The 20387-nt window shown below is 34.3% G+C and overlaps 1 protein-coding gene across 8 annotated transcripts in view; it reads right to left on the bottom strand.

Annotated features, from left to right (window-relative positions):
• The window catches only part of SLC4A10 (solute carrier family 4 member 10), a 312534-nt gene that overhangs the window by 15672 nt on the left and 276475 nt on the right, over positions 1–20387 (bottom strand). For all 8 annotated transcript variants that reach the window (XM_033412564.2, XM_033412571.2, XM_049712769.1 and 5 more), the window contains 6 exons: positions 19800–19913; positions 18396–18557; positions 11022–11273; positions 9557–9625; positions 4181–4354; positions 3276–3398 (listed from right to left, as the gene is read on the bottom strand). In XM_033412564.2, the coding sequence (XP_033268455.1) occupies positions 3276–3398; positions 4181–4354; positions 9557–9625; positions 11022–11273; positions 18396–18557; positions 19800–19913 (894 nt within the window). The remainder of the gene's footprint in view (positions 1–3275; positions 3399–4180; positions 4355–9556; positions 9626–11021; positions 11274–18395; positions 18558–19799; positions 19914–20387) is intronic.

Below are 20387 nucleotides of genomic sequence, written 5' to 3'. Positions count from 1 at the left end.
TCATTATTGAATTTTAAGGTCAAACTAATGTTTTCTCAGTGCCATAAGACCAGAAGTGGGCTACTGATAGTAAAACCTTGGATGATAAAGGTACAAGCTTGTAACTATCATCAAAAGGACAAGAGGTGAGACTATTTTAAATTCAAGTCTCAGGGAGCTGAGACATTTCTGCTCTTTACCATCTTTCCAGATCACAATCAAAGTTATGCAATTAATTTGAGTAATTGCAGAAATGCAACACTTTTTGAAGAACTTGTTCATTTACCATGTTAATGTACAATCTCTTGGAAGACTGAGCCTTGGTATAAGATGCCAAGTAAGAAGATCACATCCTTCGGTGGAGACCATAGCCTCAAGCAAATGGAATACCGAGATCTGGGTGACCAAGTAGAAATTCAACCAGAATTCAAGTTTTAGTGTAATCCTTCTTAAATCTTCCAACTCTCTATACTGATCATATTCTTTTAATACTAATTCCAAGTTAGAAAGTTAATATCTTTAATTTAACTTTTCTCTCTCCACTTCTCAGATGGAGAATTATCTTTCTTTGCACTGGTCAGACTATATTTTAATGTTCAATTATGGATTATTTCTTGACTGTATTATTTGTTTACTTGTTTCTTTCCATGTACTGAGGATCACATTAAAGTATCATCATATTAATCTATTTGAGAATTTAAAGGTCTGTAAACCTGCGTGATTAATGTATTACAAGGCATTTTCCCTTACTTTTTCTCATACTCCGAACCGAAGGATACAGCTGTAACTTTGCCTCAATAAATCTTTAATCTCTTTTTGAATCCTTTTAGAAAACTTGAGTTCTAGGAATTTTGGTAATATTTAATTACTTCTAAAATCTTTATAACAATCAGAAAACAGTCAACACCCCATTGGCGTACAATGGGTTTATAATATAAAAAGGTTAGAAGCTCATTACATAGCATCTCTGCCTATCTGAAGTTAATAAATTCCAAAATGGACATATGGCACACATACATATAAGTACCATACATATGTAGCTATGTGAATGGTTCTGGGCAATGGAAACGGCAGATTCTAATACATTTATGATTACTGTCAAATTTGTTCTCTCCTATTTCACAGACATATAAAGGAAGAATCTGAAATTTTCTTTGAATGAAAAAAGGGAAGAATATTAAGCATAATATATTATATATACATATTATTTTTCTTTTTACAAAGTTTTAGAAGGGCAAGAATGTTCCACGGTATGGATATGGCCTAAGGAGAATGCTGTAAAAGGAATGATTGTATGCCTGGGGGTGTTGCTAGCTTATTCCTACAGAATTAGTCGAGATATTTGACAGGAAGTCAAAGCAGGAAAATAAAGCAAAATTACATTTGTAAGTTACTGCATCAGAATACTTAACATTCTCATTATTAGAAAGACTATGCGGAAGCTTGTGGTCAATGAGTTTTGTATTCAAAGTTGTCTTCCTTGGAATTTAAACCTTCTTAGAAATTGTTTTCAACCTGAATAAATTTTAATTATGTCAAGCATGGATACTTTAAGGCTTTAGTGTTTCTATATTCTTGTGTCTATTTATTTACATTTATCTTATACCAAATTCTGTCATATTCTTCTTGAACAGTACCTGAGGATGAGAGCAAACCTTTACTAAAGCCCTAAAAACAAACAGAAATTATCCAAATACCTTAGTTAAAGCACTATTAAAAAAAAAAACTCTCATACTTAAATGAGAATATATCAACTTGGAAAAATATTTAAAGCACTATTTTTAAAAAATTCTCATACTTAAGAATATATCAAACTTACAAAAATAAAGAAACATGATAATTTTATAACGACATTTTTAACATTATATAAGTATTGCTAGAAGTATGATACTAAGTATGACTTCTACAACATTTGGGAAAATTGAAATAGTCATATAGAATTAAGATACACCATTACGATCAATCTTTAAATGTGGAATCCGTTGTCGGTAATAGGACAACATGGAAAAGTGAAGAAATGCCAGACAGTCACATATTATGTAGACTTATCTGTAATCCATTAGACTCTGTGGCCTAATCTGGACTCATCTAATGGCTAAGTAAAACCTAAGACCATTGAAATGTTTGCAAACAAATTCCCCAAAGGAAAGAGGAATATACCTATGGTTTGAGAAAATACACCACAGGTAGGAAACTGAATACATTTACTGACTGCCGTATAGGAGAAGAAAAAATGGAAAGAATAATGCATAAGTCTCACCAAGTATTTTCTTTCATATTCATTTCCAGTTACATGAAAATTTTATTCTTATATTTTACAATCTATGGACCCGATCATTCTGCTAAATGATGAACTTGTCATTTTTTTCATTTTTACTCTTTTTAGTTTTTACATACTTTAAAAATATTATGATTACTAGCCTTCAAAATAGACCCAGGCTTATACACGAATTTAAATAAGTCATAAAACTTAAAACCAATTGTTTTAACGTATGAAACAGAATAGGATAAATCAGCAGTCTGTGAAAGTAATTAAATACCCAAAGTTTCTCTAACAACATTTACTCAAAGCACTTTGAAAGCAAATCAGATCGACGTGTTTTCCTCTTAAGTATTTCATCTATTTCAAGAATAACTAATATAATCTTTTAATTAGAATTAGAATTAGAATCTTTTTAAATTTTTTTTTTTTTTTTTTTTTTCTTTTGTGGTACGCGGGCCTCTCACTGCCGTGGCCTCCCCCGCCGCAGAGCACAGGCTCCAGACACGCAGACTCCGCGGCATGTGGGATCCTCCCAGACCGGGGCACAAACCCGCGTCCCCCGCATCGGCAGGCGGACTCCCAACCACTGCGCCACCAGGGAAGCCCTAGAATCTTTTTATTAAAACTTTGCTCCCTAGGAAAATACCAACAGTAATAATGTCTTTTTTTTTTCTTCTCACATATTCAACCAAAAAGCAATCATTGCATGACTATAATTTGGAAACATTTAAGCATCAATAAGTTTCTGAAATCCTGAAGGGAGGAATCAGAAAAATAAACTTTGCAGTTATAAGGATAGTGAAGGACAAAGTATTTGCATATTTCATTAGGGTTTGGTTTACTCATGTAAGATTTGTCCTCTCTCTGTTCAAGTTCCAGCTTGATGATTTTAAACATCAATCTTCCAAAATAGTCCACCTGTGTTTGTCACTATCTAAAGCTAAACACAAAAATTTAGCTTTGCAAAGAGCTATTACTGTGCAAGTGTTCCTTTTTCTTTTCTTTATAAGATACTGATTTTGCTCTGACTTACTTCTTTTTCAGCATCTTCTAGTTTCTTTTTCTTACTCTCAGGCATTAAATCATCCAACCAGCTGAGTTCCCGTTTGGTAAACAGCAAGTCCATCAACTTTCTTACAAATACCAGAGCTAACACCTGAAGTAAATAATAAAGCAGTTTAAAACAGGGAAAAAAATATAAATGGAAGGTTTAGATTTGTTTGTTTTTTGGTACAAACAAGTCAACTTCAATTAGGGCTGACATTAAAGTGAAATCTGAAGATATGTGCGTATAAAAGATATTGAGTGTACTTTTGCTTCCTTCACTTCCTTTTCTTACCACATCTCCAGAATAATGGCTATCATTTTACCCGTTATACAAGTCATTTAAAGAAGCAATGAAAAAAACTATATATTTGACTGTTTCCTTAAATACACATAGTTAATAGTTTACATTATTTTAAATGAACATTAAACCATTATTACCTATGCTGATGATATTTTAAATTACTTATAGTAATTCAAGTTCACTTTATTTTTGAAGTATTTGAAACTGGTTTAAAATAGTTAATAAAATTTGGTTTTATATACTCCAATAAAGATGTTAAAAAAATTTAATTTCAAAAATCCCCTTACATTTTCAAATTTGCTAGTATATCTGTAAAGTTAAAATTTTGAAAGTTTACATCTTCCACCCAACTTCAATTAATTCAAACTACTGCTAATATTCAGAATGATAGAGATGAAGCTAGTATGAATCACTGAAATTCATACATAATCTGACACCCAATCTTAGTTACTAGTTTTAGTGGCTAAAGTTTATACCAAGATTTCCAAAAATTGTTCAAAATTATTCTATTGATCCAGTTTGTTCATGGATTTTCAAAGAGAGCAGAAAATCAGAGGAGGAGAAAAAGAGTTGAGTTAGAAGTTTCATACCATCATGGGAAAGACAATAGCAGCTCTTGAAACTTTTATTATCCACAAAAGGCCAAGGCAACTCATCTGAATAACTGTGAAGAGATGGACTTTTCGAAGTGGAACATGCCTTAGATATATAAAATCTGGTTGATGTTTTGCAGGCATCCAGAAGAGCTTTATTCTATCGAAGAACTAGAAGATAAACAGACTAAATTGCTTTTTACAGACAGCAATAGAAGTAGGATAAGTAAATGTATAATATGGTCCAATATATGGTAGATCACACTTAAGTTGACATCAGGACAATACTATTGTTAAGCGTACACTCTGAAATAATACAGTTTCAGTTTTATAATATCCCACATTTTCTTGAATATGGACACGTTATAATTTAAAAGAGTTTAATAACATTAAAGCCAATGCTAAATGTTGCTCCCTCAGAGAGTATAGTCTTGAAAGAAAACATTATCATCATCCTCTTCATCATCACATCACAATTTCTTCTTTTACCTGCCCCTTAAGCACTAGGGTTTCCTGGACTCTTCTTTCCTGAATAGCTCATCCGTTCCCATTGTTTCAATTTTCACGTACTTGCTAAAGACTCTCAGACCTCAACTCTACTTCAGCTCTGTCTGTCTTGAGCTCTCGACCCACATCCAGCTGCTGAGTAGGATGTTCTGACCTCCTTAGTTTGACTCTGCTGTTTTGGCCTTGCCACTTTGATCCCCAACAAGGTTTCGGTGCTGTTTCTAAAAATACAAACATCTTGGCCATAAAGATTTAACCTAGATGAATTATTGTTAATAAAGTATTTTTCAGAGCAAATTTTAACTCCGTTTAATTTCTTGATCAAATTTGATCTTCAATCACATTTTACTTATTAACAAACTGTACCGCATGTTAGCTTTATTTTATGTGGATCATTTTGTTTAATTTTTCTCAGGCCAAATTTTGCAGTTTTCAATATTTCCAACAAGAAGCGATGATTTAGAAAATGACAGTTTCAATCAGTTCTATATCATACCATTTCTACAGGAATATCTCCTATGCATTTTAAGAGTAATATCAGATTTAGTCCTTAGCTACTTTATATAAGAAAATTGTAAGCAATTCTCATCAAATATTCCAAAATTACTCTAATATGCCAAGGAACAAATGCCCATGAAGTCAAGTAAGTGTTAGTGGCAAAACATCATGTTTGTCCAATAAAGATGTTAAAAAAAAAAATCATGTTTTACCAAAGCCTCCTCATATCCCAAATTCAACATAAACCCATCTTTCCTTCTGTGTGCCCTGTGTGCAGCATGACCTTCCCTCAGGCTTCTAAACCAGAATCATACATAGTTTAGCCCATCCACAGTTCATTTATTCATTCATATTCATTTATACATTCCAAAAAATTTGTTGAAAACCTTCTACGCAGAGTACTAAGTGCTGAATTAGTTTCTGGTTTATCCATCTCTATATTGTTCACAAATATTTCACTGGGTCTTTTTATTTCTACCTCCTAAATATCTCTTAAAATTACATGTCATTAAATAAATAAAACTCTGCGCGGTGGAGGTGGCAATAGGGAAGAAATAAAGTAAAATCCTTGGGGTTATAACCGAATGTTTCAATTTCTATAGAACTAATTTTTCCCAGCCACCATTTCTCCATTTGTGAAGTTATGTTATTGCATAAATGTACTTCAGTGTGTGAGTGCTTCACTTGTTACTGCTTAAATGGCACATTGGATTCCTGAAGTGCTGGAGTGAATATAAATGTGGTTATATATCAGAGTACAGAAACAGCATTCATGAGAACACTAATCTGTTTTTTCTGCCATGTTGCACAGTGAGAAGCCTAGATAAGTTTCCTAATATTACTGAACAGGTAACACATAGAGCCCTCCAACAAACAGGGTAACAAATTGACATGCTTCTTGAACGGTTGATATTCGGCACATTTTTAATTATTATTACTCAAGTAATGATAATCATGCTAAACGTATTCTGAGTTTTGCATTTGCCTTTGATCTTGTCCTAATATCAGTATCCCGTTTCCCCATCCAGTTAACCACAAAATACCAAATAGGAATTTCAACTCCCTGAGTTTGGGGCTCACTTAAATTTTCACTAACTCTGTTTCTCAGTGTGAAACACTATTTGCTGTTTCATTGGTGCTATTTAGAACTCATTGTACTTTTCTCATGGGCCTTTGATAATGTTTTCCTCAATTTTCATTTGAAAGATTCACACCCCAAATAATTCCAAAATTTGACATTCTTGTTTAGTTCCAAACCTCACGGGTATAAAATCATGTGAGTGGAATTAGGGGGAAAAACCTGTTGCAGCCTATCAAAATGATTTTACTTTGTTTCTTAAACTTCTGCTGCTGTATTGATGTGAGCCCGAGGCCTAAGAATAAATACTTTTCACTTACGGTTGAAATTAGTACTCATGGAACCTCTGCCAAAGGCAAAAAACACCTAAAAAAACCCAGCAAAACAAATAAACAAAACCTTTCAATACTCTTCCCTATCTGCCTTACCAAACCAATTCTTTTAAAATATACTTTTCATACATGAAGTTACAGCTGAGCAAATTAAATGTAGTTTGAGTAAAATTAAATGCATAACACTTCTCAACCATCTCCTTCTCCCAAGTTAATTTTACCCAGTGGCAGGATGAACAGAGTCATGCTATGTACTTTGGGTGTTCAGTGATCTTACAGTAACTTCATATTAAAGTTTTGCCTCGGTTCTGACATTCAGTAGTATCCTAAGGCTAAAGTGGTTTTCCTTCTCCCAAAGGCAGAAGCTGGTTAGTTGTTTATTCAGGAAAAGAGTTCCTGTGCTGCCTGTTCCTCAGTGTTGAGAGTTTAGCTAAGCTATTCCATAGTGTTGCTGCCTTATCATCCATTTTGTTTGATCAAGCAGCCTGAGGGGACCTTAAACTACCCTAACCCCTCATGCAAGTGTACGCCTTAGACAGCTGCCGGTAGAGTCGCAAATAGATATAAGTTCCTGATGTAGCTTCTCCAACGGCCCTTGTGATTAGCAACCTCCCCTGCCCCCCACTGCCTTCTCCTTATACACCCCTTAGATAAGACTCCCACAAAGCTTACCAAAACCCTGCTCTTTCGATTTGAAGAGTCCAATTCGGCCTTAGCCCAGGAACCCCAAAGCACTCCACCCACTGACCCTAATAAAAGCATGTGTCCCAAGTCCTGTCTCCCTCTCTCTGTCTTCACTTTGTCTGGACCTCCCCATGCGGCCCCTCAAGGCCAGGTACTTCCTGTGTAGACCTGTGAGTGATAAACTTCTCTATTTCAGTTTCTCTTGTGGTCTGTTGTTGAACCGCAGTTCACCATCCAGCACCCTGTGCTCCACTTAAAAAGTGTTAATTTGACAAATTCATAGCACTTATTCAGATGACTTTTCCTCTGTAGGTCTCTGAATGGCAGTGAGTCTGGCTTGTCAAAGAAAACGTGGTACTTTATATTGACTTTTAGCCAACAAAAACAAACTATACTTCACAATAAATAATCCTCAAAAGTAGTCTCTTTTTCAAGAAAATTTAAGTGTTTTGGAACAATAATGTTGTTATAAAACAAGATGATTCAAAGGCAAATTTAAGTCGAAACCTGTGTTAGTTCCCTAGTGCTGCTGTGACAAATTACAACTTGGTGGCTTAAACAATAGAAATTTATTTTCTCACAGTGTGGAGGCCAGAATTCCAAAATCAGAGTGTTGGTGGGCCATGCTCCCTCTGAAGGCAGTAGGGAAGAAAATTTCCTTGCCTCTTCCAGCTTCTGTTGGTTCCTGATGTACCTTGGCTTGTGGTGGCAAAATTCCAATCTCTGCCTCCACCTTTATGTGGCTTCCTTCCCTATGTCTCTCTGTGTCCTCTCCTCTCCTCTTCTTATAAGCACCCCAGTCATTGGATTTAGGGTTCACCTTAAATCCAGGGTGAGCTCATTTTGAAATCCATAACTAATTACATCTGCAAAGACTCTATTTCCAAATAAGGTCACATTCTGAGATTCCAGGTGGATATGAATGGGGGGAAGAGGCACTATTCAACCCACTACAGTAACATAAGCAGGAATAATTTGCCAACAGCCTCCGTAAAAATTTAGAATAATCTTGTGGTACTTTTGAAATGTGTCCACAGATTCTTTGGTATTATTCTCTTCAAGAGATGGACTCTAATTTCCCTCCCTGTGCATGCAAACTGGACACAGTGACTTGCTTCTAACAAATAGAAGAAAAGTGGAAGTGACCGTGCATGACTTTGGAGATTGTCAATAGGCACAGTGACTTTGCCCTCATTCTCTCTCGTATTGTTCACTGGGATGGAAGTTAGCTTCTCTAGTGTGAGGACATTTAAGTGTCTGATGGAGAGGCCTCCTACCAATAGCCAGAGAGGAACTAATGCCTCTTGCCCTCAGCTATATGATAAGCCATCTTGGACATACACCTTCTAGTCCTATTCAAGCCTTCAAATGACTGCAGCTCTTGTCCACATCTTGATAGCAACCACGTGAGACATCTTGAGCCAGAATCACCCAGCTAATAAGTTCCCAAATTCATGACCCACAGAAACTGTGAGATAATAAATGTTTACTGTTTTAAGCCACTAAGTTTTATAGCAATTTGTAATGTAGCAATGGGAAATTAATACAAAAACTATATTTATTTAACCAATACTTAAACAATTAATAAGGTTTTCCTTATTAATTTACAAAATAATTCTATAAAGACAATTGCAATAACAACAGGAAAACAAACATAAAAGGAAAAAATATCACCCAGGAGCTCATTACCTTAATAAATTGTCTTTATTTCTCTACCTTCCTTCTTAATCCACCCACACTCACAGTTTTATAAACCTATCATAGCTACAACTCATTTTTCCACTTTTTCACTTTGCATTTCGCTTTGTCATAAGCATCTTTACTGTGTTATTTTTATAGTCATCATATTTATCAATTTTAAACTAATGTTCCTTAGATAGCTTAATTATTTTACTGCTGTTGAATAATTGGGTTGTTTCCAATATTTTGATAATATGTGTTACAAGGAACATCTTTGTGCAAAATTTTTTTTCTGTTTTCATAGATAGGTGTCCACATACATGATCACAGTATCAAAGATCTAAAGTATTTGGATATATTTTTAAATGTACTGCTATCTTTTTCTAAAAGGATTATAAAGTCTAAACCTTTTACAGTTTTAATATACTCATAGTAAACAAAAGTACCCTCAGATTATGAACCAGTTTGAAGAAATTTAATTGTAGTCTGAAAGCTGCTCTTCAGATAATGGCATTTTTTTAGCTACCACATGTCTTAGCATCAACAGACCTTAAGATAAGTCATCACAGATGTGCTTGTATTACTGTAATTTACCTGAATTCCTTTTAGCGATGAAGCACCCATATAAAGGAACACTCCATATAGCACTGGCATAGGAATAAACTGTAAAAGAACAATTAGAAAAAAGGCACAAGTTATTTTCAAATATAATGTGGTCAATATATTCTGCATTTCCAAAGAAAAACACAGAAAAATAAATAAATATTTTAGAAGCAGTATAGGGCAGAGCCAGAAGACATGGGTTAAAATCCCAGCTCTAAGCACTTTTTAGCTGCATTACCTTAGGTAAGTTACCTAAGCTCTCTGTGCCTTAGTTTCCCAATATCTAAAAAGGGATAATAATAGGTCTGTTATAAGTATTTAATAGGTCAAAACCAATAAAAACACATATGATGCGTAATAAACAATAAATATTAACTATTATTATTATGCTGCTTTAGGGAAATTTGAATTTTGTTTCACAATGGTAAGATATTTAGATTAAAGGTGAAGGATGGAGCTAACATTTAGACATCGTTCCTACACTTTACCAGATACTTGTAAACATGTGGATTGTTCAATTTTTCTCTTTTTATTGGAATACCTCAGCATCATTTTTTTCTCTATCATTACTTATATAACATAGAAATTAGTTCTTGCAAATTGTGTAAATTATTAAATAAATGTAAACTTGTATAAATTATTAAATAATTCAATTAGAATTTTCGAAGTATGGACAACTAAAATGAGTTATAATTTAAAATACAATGAACACACCTTTGAAGTACCTGTCAAAATTATATGACAAAACAATTACTCTTTAATGCTCTTTAAAATGGATTCAACTATTTTATTTTATTTTATTTTATTTTTTTAAGGATAGAAGTGAGACATACTTTATTTCATAAATTGAGATGAATTTTATACACAGAAAAATAGCTGTTAGTAAAATTATGATGGGGTTTAATAAACCCAAATACATTCAGAAAGTTCAGGATTCAACTACTTGAAACATAAAAAATAAGTATGTATAATAATGATGTTCATGTAGTAGTTTTATGAAACATTTAAAATACAAAACTGCATATGTGGCCGTGACCATGACATTGCTTATCTCTGTACCTCCACCTTATATTAAGTAATATTAATTGCAAATATATCTGTCCACTGACAAGAAAATAGAAACTTTATTTTGTGTAGGCCTACAGTAAACTCAGGTCACAAGTCAGTCAGAGATGAGTGACTCTTTCCCATAACCTGATTTTCATTTCAAAATTACAATAATAATTTCCACAAATTTTACTCTGTCAGATTTAATTTTTTTATGTATTTAAGGATTCTAAAATATAGCACATAATTTCCCTTGTTAAGAAGCTATATAAACATGGTAAAAATTCATCACTTTCATCACATGCCATACAATATTTACAAATTGATGGCTTAGATTCAAATGAAATTTCTTAAGCAATAATAAATATATTCTTCCTTCTCTCAAATTCATAAAGGCAGATTTCATTACCTTCAGAATACTGGTCATAAAGACTGATGAACCCATAAGAATAAAAATCATAAGCCCAGTAACCCTTTGCTCCCGAATGCCAAGAAATTTGGGTTGTTCTCCTGGAGCTGAACATTCTGATTCCAGTTTTAGGCTGTTGACATGAGTGATGGAGAGGACAGTGGCAGCCACAAACCACGGCAGGCCCATGATGGAGCACACACCAAGCATGACAGCCACCATTAATAGATCCAGATGGTACCCACAACCTTTCTGTTAAGAGAAAGAAAAGAGGATTCTCATACTACCTGAATTTGGCATAGAGACCAATGACACCACCACCATGGAATAGTAAAGAATAGAAAAGAGATACTATCTTGAATCTTGTATAACTGATTCTAAAATGCAAAATAAATTAAAAAGATAACAGTCTCAAAATATATAATCCACTTAAAGAAAAGTTGCAGGTGTTCCTACTGCAATTATGATTATAGTGGCTTCTACATATTTTAATAGGTTTAATGTAATTCTGGCTTAATGGTACATTAGTTTCCATTCTACTTCTATTGAATAGGTAAAGTCATCATCAAATACAGTCTCTTCACTTTGGTTCCTTAAATGGGCAGGTTAATTTGCAATTCATATGTCTAGTCTTTCATCATTAATTCATACGAAAAATATTGAGCATCAATTATATACCAGGCATCAGGCTGAGAAAACAAAGTATGGGCTGTGTCCACAGCAGAGCTAAGAATGGCTTGGTTGTGACTAGAAACCACTTCCTGACAATACCCAAGAAGCCTTTCTGCTAATATCTCCTAAAGAAAACCTCTTCTTAAACCCTCAGTTTCCAATTGTCCTGTTTTGTCTCAATGGTTGACTTTTACTGGGAAAAATAATATCATAGAACCTAAACTTCCATATATACTCATTTTTATCTTAATATATTACTACTGCATCTTGTTCTCATCTGTTTCAGTTTCAGCACTGGAAAAACTTGGCCTCTCCTTAAAGTGATAGTTTTTGTGTTTTCTATCTCCTCTATGATCCTCCTGTGCTATCACTGGCCTCCAGAGGCTTTCTTGAACCAGGCAGGAAATGTAAATGAGGAAAAATGGGTGCAAGGGACATGTGGAGGTGTGGGGACCTGGAGACTGCTCCCTAGCGGAGGCTGATTAGCTAAGAGTTCTCTGAGGAGACAAACTGAAGAATGGAGAAGAACAGAGTTACCCTCTTCCTCCATCCCCCGTAGGAAATTGACAGTGTAAAGCCTCAGAGGCAGCAAATGGTACTTTACGTTCCAACTCTTAATGGCTACTTCATGAGAGGTGCTGTAATAAAATGCTTAAGGGTGTAAGTTCTGGAGACAGGTGGCCTGGAATCAAATGCTGGCTCAACCAATGATCTTGGGCAAATCATTTAACTTCTTGTGCCTCTGTTTCCCTGTCTGAAAAATGGTGATGATAACAGGAGACATCTTGCTGGGTTGTTGTGAGAATTAACTAATTTGCAAATGATTTTGCACATCATTTAGAACAATGTCTGATATATTAGTAAGTACCCAGTAAATGTTAGGGGCTAGTATATTCTAGCAGTTGAACAATACATTTTTCTTTTGTACTCACTTGTTTCAAGGATCCTCAATAAAAATATATAAATGTTTCTTAAGGGCAGGTAAACTTGTCATACAATTTCTCAGTATATCTCAGTTTTTAGTGCAATCATTGACATACAATAAGCAATCAGAAAGTTACAGATTGACTTTTTTAAAAGGAAATATGCATTATTGAAAGTTTTTAGAATCAAACAGGTATAATTTTAAAATAAATATAGCTGCTAAATTTAGTATTATGAACACGAGCAAAAATTACCAATTATTCTAGAGGAATAATTTTGGCTTTTCTTACAGGCAGTTTTACCAAGCTGCAAGCAGTTTCCAGCTAATCTGAAAGCTATTAGAGCCTGGAGGGTGAAACATACCGAGTATCTGATATGTATTTGTCATGGCAGTGTTTTCTTTCTGCTATTTTATTTTGTTGTTTTATTAAGAAAAACACCCTTAAAATCGGTTGTACTTCCTTCCCTTTCTGCTTATCCCTGACAAATTATAAAAGTGTAAGAGATGACAGCGAGGAGAAAATGAGAGATGCCACATAAGGACCTTTTCCTCCTGCATTGTCACCAATTCCGTGGCACCCCTCCTTGGGTCAGCTTAGCTGGGGCAATGCTCCAGTTCACCCAAATGCCTAAACTCAATTTCCCTTGTGAATATGACTCTAGAAACCTTTTTTTGCTAGTAACTCAGGAGAGGTTTTCATTATTAAGAGATGGAGGGTGGGAAGAGAAACACCCTGGTGTCAGCATGACCAAAAAGGTATAACCAGCTTCACTAGGGCCATACTCTGGTCCCCTGGTCCTTTTGCAGAACATTTTGGAAAATGTAGTTGCATAGAACTCAAATTTTAGTCCCATTAAAGGACCACATCTTAACCAGTTAGAGGAGTGTCTTGTCCTAGGACCTCTGGAGTGTGAAGAATATAGAACAGCGAAGGACCTGACCCTTAAGCCTCCATCGCTGAGGCAATACAATGTGAATGGTGCCCCCTGGGCAGTTTTGCAAAGTTGTGGTACTGCTAAGAGAGAATGGAAGAGGTGCTAGTAGCTGAGAGGTAAACATTAGAGGAGGGCAAAGGACATGGGGCCTTGAGAGTCAGGCTTGTGCGTTTAGCACACCCTGGACTCTCCCAGGGTCCATGCTCCCTATGGCTTAATAATATGAGGAAGGCCTTCATGAGAGTGATTTCCTGCAGCTCTTGTCTTAGTGTTTTAAAAATATGATACAAATGTAAACAGTGGGATTCTAGATTGCAGGAAGCAGACAAAATAATGCTTTCCGAGGGAATAATTTCCTTTTTAAACTTAGAAAGCAAGCTTTGTAAAGTCCAAGTAGATAATAAAAACAAAAATACAATTTCCCCCTGATTATGTTATACAACAATGGGAGCATCTTAATTTAATGTGCATCAAAGGAAATAAAGCAGTTCTGGCACTTCCACTAATTAGTCATTATTCTTCTTCTTGCCTTTCATTTAAAATGTCTTTAAAAACATGGTCTTTGTAACCATATTATTAGCTGATAGGCATGCCAGCCAAAGGGAAGTATCCCTTTGTCAGAGAGAGAACTGTGCACCTTCTAACATATTTCTGTAGATTTTTTTTCTGAAATAAAGACAGAACCAGAGCTTCTATTCTCACATTCATCCATGAATCACGGGAAATGGACATATGGGAGGAAAAGGGAGCATAGCAACAGGTGATGCTGCACCAGACCCCACTAAAACCAACATGCAGCAAGACAAGAGGCCAGCCAAGAGGACCATCTGATACCCAGATGCCACTGCAGAAAAAATTCGTCTCAAAGCTTGGCAGCAACTTCCTGCATCTGTCAAGTTAACCACATAAAAGACTATAGATTGACATGAAGAACCAGGCTGACAAAGAGGGCAAAAAAGAACATATCAAATGCCATAATCATCAAGAGAATGTAGTGCCAAATGAATGTTGCAAATGCATCCATTTACTCAAGTGATCTGGAATTGTATTGCTGTTTATTAAAAATGATGTCAAAAGAAGGCTGAACTGTCTACAGAAACATGTAGAAAAGCCCACGGTTGTATCTTAACAGAAACTTTCTTTTCTGCAAGATAATATCTAACTATCCACTTTTAGAGAATGTACTTTTTTAAAAAAAAGTGGATATTTTTAATGCTTTTCAAAGGGATTCAGTTAACCAATGCTTATTCCACTTCTCTAGGGAAGAAACAAACAAATGAGAAATGCTAGAGAGAGTATGAATTGACGTCTATATACAATATAGATGAAATCTGCATTCTCAAGTGTTTACATTTGCAACTTCTGATACGTTTGAGTGACCCAAAGGATCATGAGGTGTAGTGAGTTAGAGTTTTGCTAATCTTGAAATTCTTCATTCTGAGGGAGGCGTTAGTCACTTAGCCTGTGAGTTGGGGCTAGACTCTTCATCTCAACACAGCTTTATTACGTATACAGTAACACAAAACGATAAAGAGATTTTTACTGGCAGGAAAAAATCCTCTAAAAGAAAACCAACTACTGGATTTGGTAATGGAAGTGAAGAAAAAGTGAAAAGATCTAAAATATAAGTTTGGGAGAGATAAAGAATGAAATGATGAATTTCTAGGTGACTCGGATATGTGATGTAGACTTAGATACATGATGTGGCCTCTACCAGGTGCTTGATACAGAAGCTAGAAATCATCATTCATTAAACTATCTCAGGGAATGCTCCAACCAAGGCAAAAATGGGTTTTCAAGGGAGAAAAAAAAAAATAAGTAAAAGCTGAAAATGTGGTTAACTTGTGGTCTGGGGATATAGTCAAGAAACATGTGTCTTTTTGTGACAATGTGGTTCAAGTTAAAGCCAGAGACTGTGCAAACACTTCAGGGAAGCAACAGGCGGGAGAGCGGCTATGGAACAAACCATTACTCTGAGTAAAGAACATTCTGAGAAAGTGATTTTTTGCTGTTATTAACAGGAAAATCAGTAGCAGCAGACCACACTGTAGTGAAGCTTAGAGAAGACAAGGGTTAAAGGCCAAAAAAAAAAAAAAGTGTTCGGTGTAGATAAAATATGTCTTCACTGGAAGGAACTTACTTTGCAAATATCCATATCCAAGGAGGAGAATGGGGTGTTCAGACTCATAGTGGCCAAGAAAAGTCTAACTCTTCTGCTTGCGGCAATGTAGCAAATTTATGATTAAGCCAGATTTGCTGTTTACTAAATCCAGGCTATTAAGGGGTAAAATATGAATCTTTTGATTACATAGTCATTTGTACAATAAAAAGTAATGTACAAATAATGTAATATAGTTTAATAATATAGTCTCAAGTTTGTCTCAGTGACAAAAATATTAAATGCTTTAGTTCTACATTTAATTTTATAAATGCAGATACTTGAAAGGACCACTTAAAGAATGCTTTATTATATTTTAGCTATTCTATACGATATGTAAAGGGGAGGTAAATATAGTATATTTGTTGATGTGGAGCTTTGGAAAGTCTGTGAATGTCAAGGGCCTACCATGGGCTCATGAAGAACAAGGAGCAAGCAATATGTGATTTATAAGGTGGAGAGATCTGGAAACAGCAAGCATACAGGACAGCCAAAAAGGTAACATCACCTTGGGCAATTCTTCATTTACTTCCACATTCTGTTTTAATGATTCCACTAATATTTAGAAAAAAAATTTACAAGGAAAATTTCTCAGTTAAATCAGTGATATTTCTGTCTAATTATAAAAGCCAAAAAAAAAAAAAACAAAAAACTTCCTTTGAAAGGGAAACAATGACTACATAGCTTACTTTCTTTCTAAAACAGGAGTCTTTTAGTTCATTTTAAAACATGTGCCAAAAAAAAAAAAAAAAAAAAAAAAAACATGTGCCATACAAGGAAATATATATACTGCCATTAAAAATGATAATGCAGATTTATATTTATATTGTTGGCATCGGATAATTACCATTATAATGCTCTTATGTAAAAACAACAAGCAACATATGTAGTATGAAAATACAAATTTTGGTGTATAATTAAAACAGAAATGGGAAAAATAGAGATGTTTTCAGTTTAAAAAAATAAACTGGTGTCTAGGAAAAATGTTTTCCTCCTTAAAGAGTAGCAGACTAACAGCATTCAACATTAAGTTCTTAACACCGGTTTTATAGATCTACTTAATCAACTACATAACTTTAATAATTAAGTTGTGGTGGTATTTGCTTTTGCAGAAGGTTGATATTTTAAAAGCAAATAATATTTTTGAATGATTGATATTAAATTAGTTGACTACTAATTTGGAAATCTGAATTTCTTGTTTTGAGAGCTGTAAATGATTTAAAGTTTCTAATATTGAATAATGTAGTTCAGCAGTATTTTGGAGCCAGCTCATACAGACTTATAAGAACCAATTGTTTAATTTTCAAATATTTTCCTGCCAATTTTTTGATCTCACTCTTTTAGCTTGAAATGGGCCACGATGGGAGTATTGACATCATGAAAATCGGCAAACATTATAAATCAGGGTATTTCTTTTTATACACAGAGGACTGGTTGTTAAACATGTACCAGCACATCACTGGTCTAGTTCCTAAGACTTCATGTGATATTTTGGTAGAATACATCTTTAATAATCAAAAAATTTTTTGACCAAAACAAGAAGTGAATATGAACTCATTTTAAAAAAGGTTTTTGAGCACGCTTAAGTTACTTTCTACAAAGAGAATAAAGAATACTCTTTATTTTAAGAGAGACACACACTCTCCCCAATATAATAGACAAAATTCCTTTTCAGTAAGATTTATTACAAATAACTGTGCTTTCTTATACTTATGTCATTACTACTTCCCATCAAATACTTCAATCAATCTGATTTTTAAATCTTTCTAACAAACATACTTAAAAATTCTATAAAGTATGATTTCTGTTGCTCTGACAATGAAACTTTTCCTAGAGTTTAAAGAGTATGTGAAGATAGCTGGCAATTATCCCATGATACCAGAAAAAACAAGATTGTGCCTGTTCTGTTTTTGTAAGGTTTGATTCAGAGTACTTTTAACCATTCAATGATTTTTTTGATTTTATTTAACATATTCCTATAAATGATAGTGCTCACATTACACATCTCAGACAAACTGCACACCAGTGGACAGCTAATTTTTCACAGTTGCAAAATGGCAGGGTCAGAATATAATAAATAAGATACATTCATATTTATTCTTTTTGTAAAAGAAAGTCATTAGAATCTGCACTAAAATTCAACAAAGATGTCACAAACTATAACATTTATGACTGGTTTTAATGTCATAGACATTATAGATGGAGGAACGACTAAAGAAAATGAGAATTATTTGAAGATGTAATTTGTTCCAAAATGAATGCAATCTAATAGATATACTTAAGGTCAAATAGAGAAATAGAAGAATCCCAGACGTAAGACAAATTGGTAAAGCTACACTTCACCAAAATAGATTATTTCATTACAGTGTGTTAAACATGGTAAAGAAAGCTAGAACTTTGGCAATGTTTTTAAATTTTAAGTCCTGGAGGTAGGGTTCCAGAGTTCAGAGCTCAGCCAAGTGCTATAATTAAATTAATTAATTAATAATTAATAAATTAATGTTAAACTTATCGTTAGACAAAGTACCATGAATATAGAAAATAAAATTATGAATCTGAAAATATTTTAATATTTCACTATGCAAATGACTATAGAATACAAAATATAATAAACATCAGTATAAAGTATAATTGACATCCGTTGAATCACAATGATTTACATTAAAATGGAGGTTAAAATATACCTTTAGCTTATGCTCTTTTCTGTTGATGATGACGGCTGTAATCTGTTGGTCCATAAAAATTAGAATAGTACAAAGTAAAGCTGGAATAACAGCAGCTATTACTGTCCACCATGGATTTGGGCCTAAAGGTGTAATAAACCAGCCACGATCATCTCTTGTGGGCTGTGAAAAATTAAAGAATGCACAGTTATTAACTGGATTAATGAATACCTAATCAAATTGTCTTACAGATAATACCAGGAAAACCCTAGTTATAAACTGATATGCCAAGTGAATTATATATTTAATAATAATAATATTCACAAAGCATTTATAAGGTACCAGACACTATTCTAAGTGCTTTAAATATTTTAACTCATTTTTTTCTTCACAACAGTCTAAAGAAGATACAGATAAGGAAACTGAGACATAGAGAGGTTCAGTAAATTTTTCAAGGTCCCAAAGCTAGTAAGTGGTGGAGATAGGATTTCAGCTCTGACAAACTGACACACAAATTTGTGTTCTCAATCAATACCTATATTAAATAAAATCATATTAATATTTATCATTTATGATTGGCACATTTATTTACATTTACAAATATCACATTGACCACTGTGTATAACTCTTATTTTAGATGTGTATCCAGGTCACTATGTAAAAATGTCAAAAAGACGTTTGGTCACATCATGGGCTCAGGGAAAGGTTCAAACATGGCTGGTGCCTGAGATGAGACCCAAAGGAAATCATTTTGACAATTCTTTGAGGAAGTCCCTAGCTATTTTTTTTTTTTTTTTTTTTTTGCAGTACGCGGGCCTCTCACTGCTGTGGCCTCTCCCGCCGCGGAGCACAGGCTCCAGATGCCCAGGCCCAGCGGCCATGGCCCAGGGGCCCAGCTGCTCCGCGGCACGTGGGATCCTCCTGGACCGGGGCACTAACCCGCGTCCCCTGCATCGGCAGGCGGACACTCAACCACTGCGCCACCAGGGAAGCCCCCTAGCTCTTTTTGATAGGTGAGAAAACAGGTTCAGAGAGGTAAAGTAACTGGCCCAAGGTTGCATAGTTAGTAACATGGTCTGAACTCTATTCCAGACCTAATTTTATCTGTTTTCAAGACCTATCCACTGTGCGTCACCCTTACTTTCAAAATGCTTCCTTATCTTTAAAGAATATAAATATTCCCACTGGAATAATTGACAGAAAATTTTTTCAAGCTGCCTCTAGGTTTCCATTTCTGTGATTTCTATTTTTTGAATATTAGGCCAAAATTTTAGTCATGCTGTGGGCATTTTATTTACTGTTATATTAATCTTTATTCTTTATATTTTCATGAAAATCCCAAGTACTAGGGTTATAGCCATCATCTGAATAAAAATTAGACCTACAGAGATGGAGAGATGATAGTAAATCCTATGATAACTTCACCTTGAAAACACTTGGTACTTGTAGTTTTGGAGATGGGATCCCAATGGCATAGTCAATTAAAACCATACACAGAATCGTAAGAAAGACAGCAAAGTCGCTCACTATGGATCGCACCTAAACATAATGAAAACACTTGTCACTTGAAGGAACTATAAATAGTGAAGAATACTCAGGAACATAATCTAGAATCACACTTTATAAACACTTTATGACATAATATCATAATATTATATTTTATGCGTACTATAATATTACTACTAACTCTTGTCATATTTATATTTATGTATCTCTGTCATTAGGATGAATACACACTCAACATTTTAAAAATGAGGCATTATGGAATAGCTACAATGGTGATTGTGCTGTTTTCATTTAAAATCTAAGTTTATTATGGGAATCTTGCATGATACAGTATCACTACATCAGCAGTGCTGATAAAAATCTAAGTTTATTATGAATTCCAGTATGTGAATATTTATTTCACAGAATAAGTTTGCATGGCTAGAATTTCGCTATATTTTAGTACTCTTTCTCATGTAGGTAACATTTTAATATGATAAACCTGAAATACCATAAAATAAAATTATC

Source organism: Orcinus orca, chromosome 7 (genome assembly GCF_937001465.1).
Source record: "Orcinus orca chromosome 7, mOrcOrc1.1, whole genome shotgun sequence".
In the NCBI taxonomy this organism is placed as follows: Eukaryota; Metazoa; Chordata; class Mammalia; order Artiodactyla; family Delphinidae; genus Orcinus; species Orcinus orca.
The sequence above is the reverse complement of the archived record's forward strand: the minus strand, read 5'-3'. Positions and strand labels throughout refer to the sequence as shown.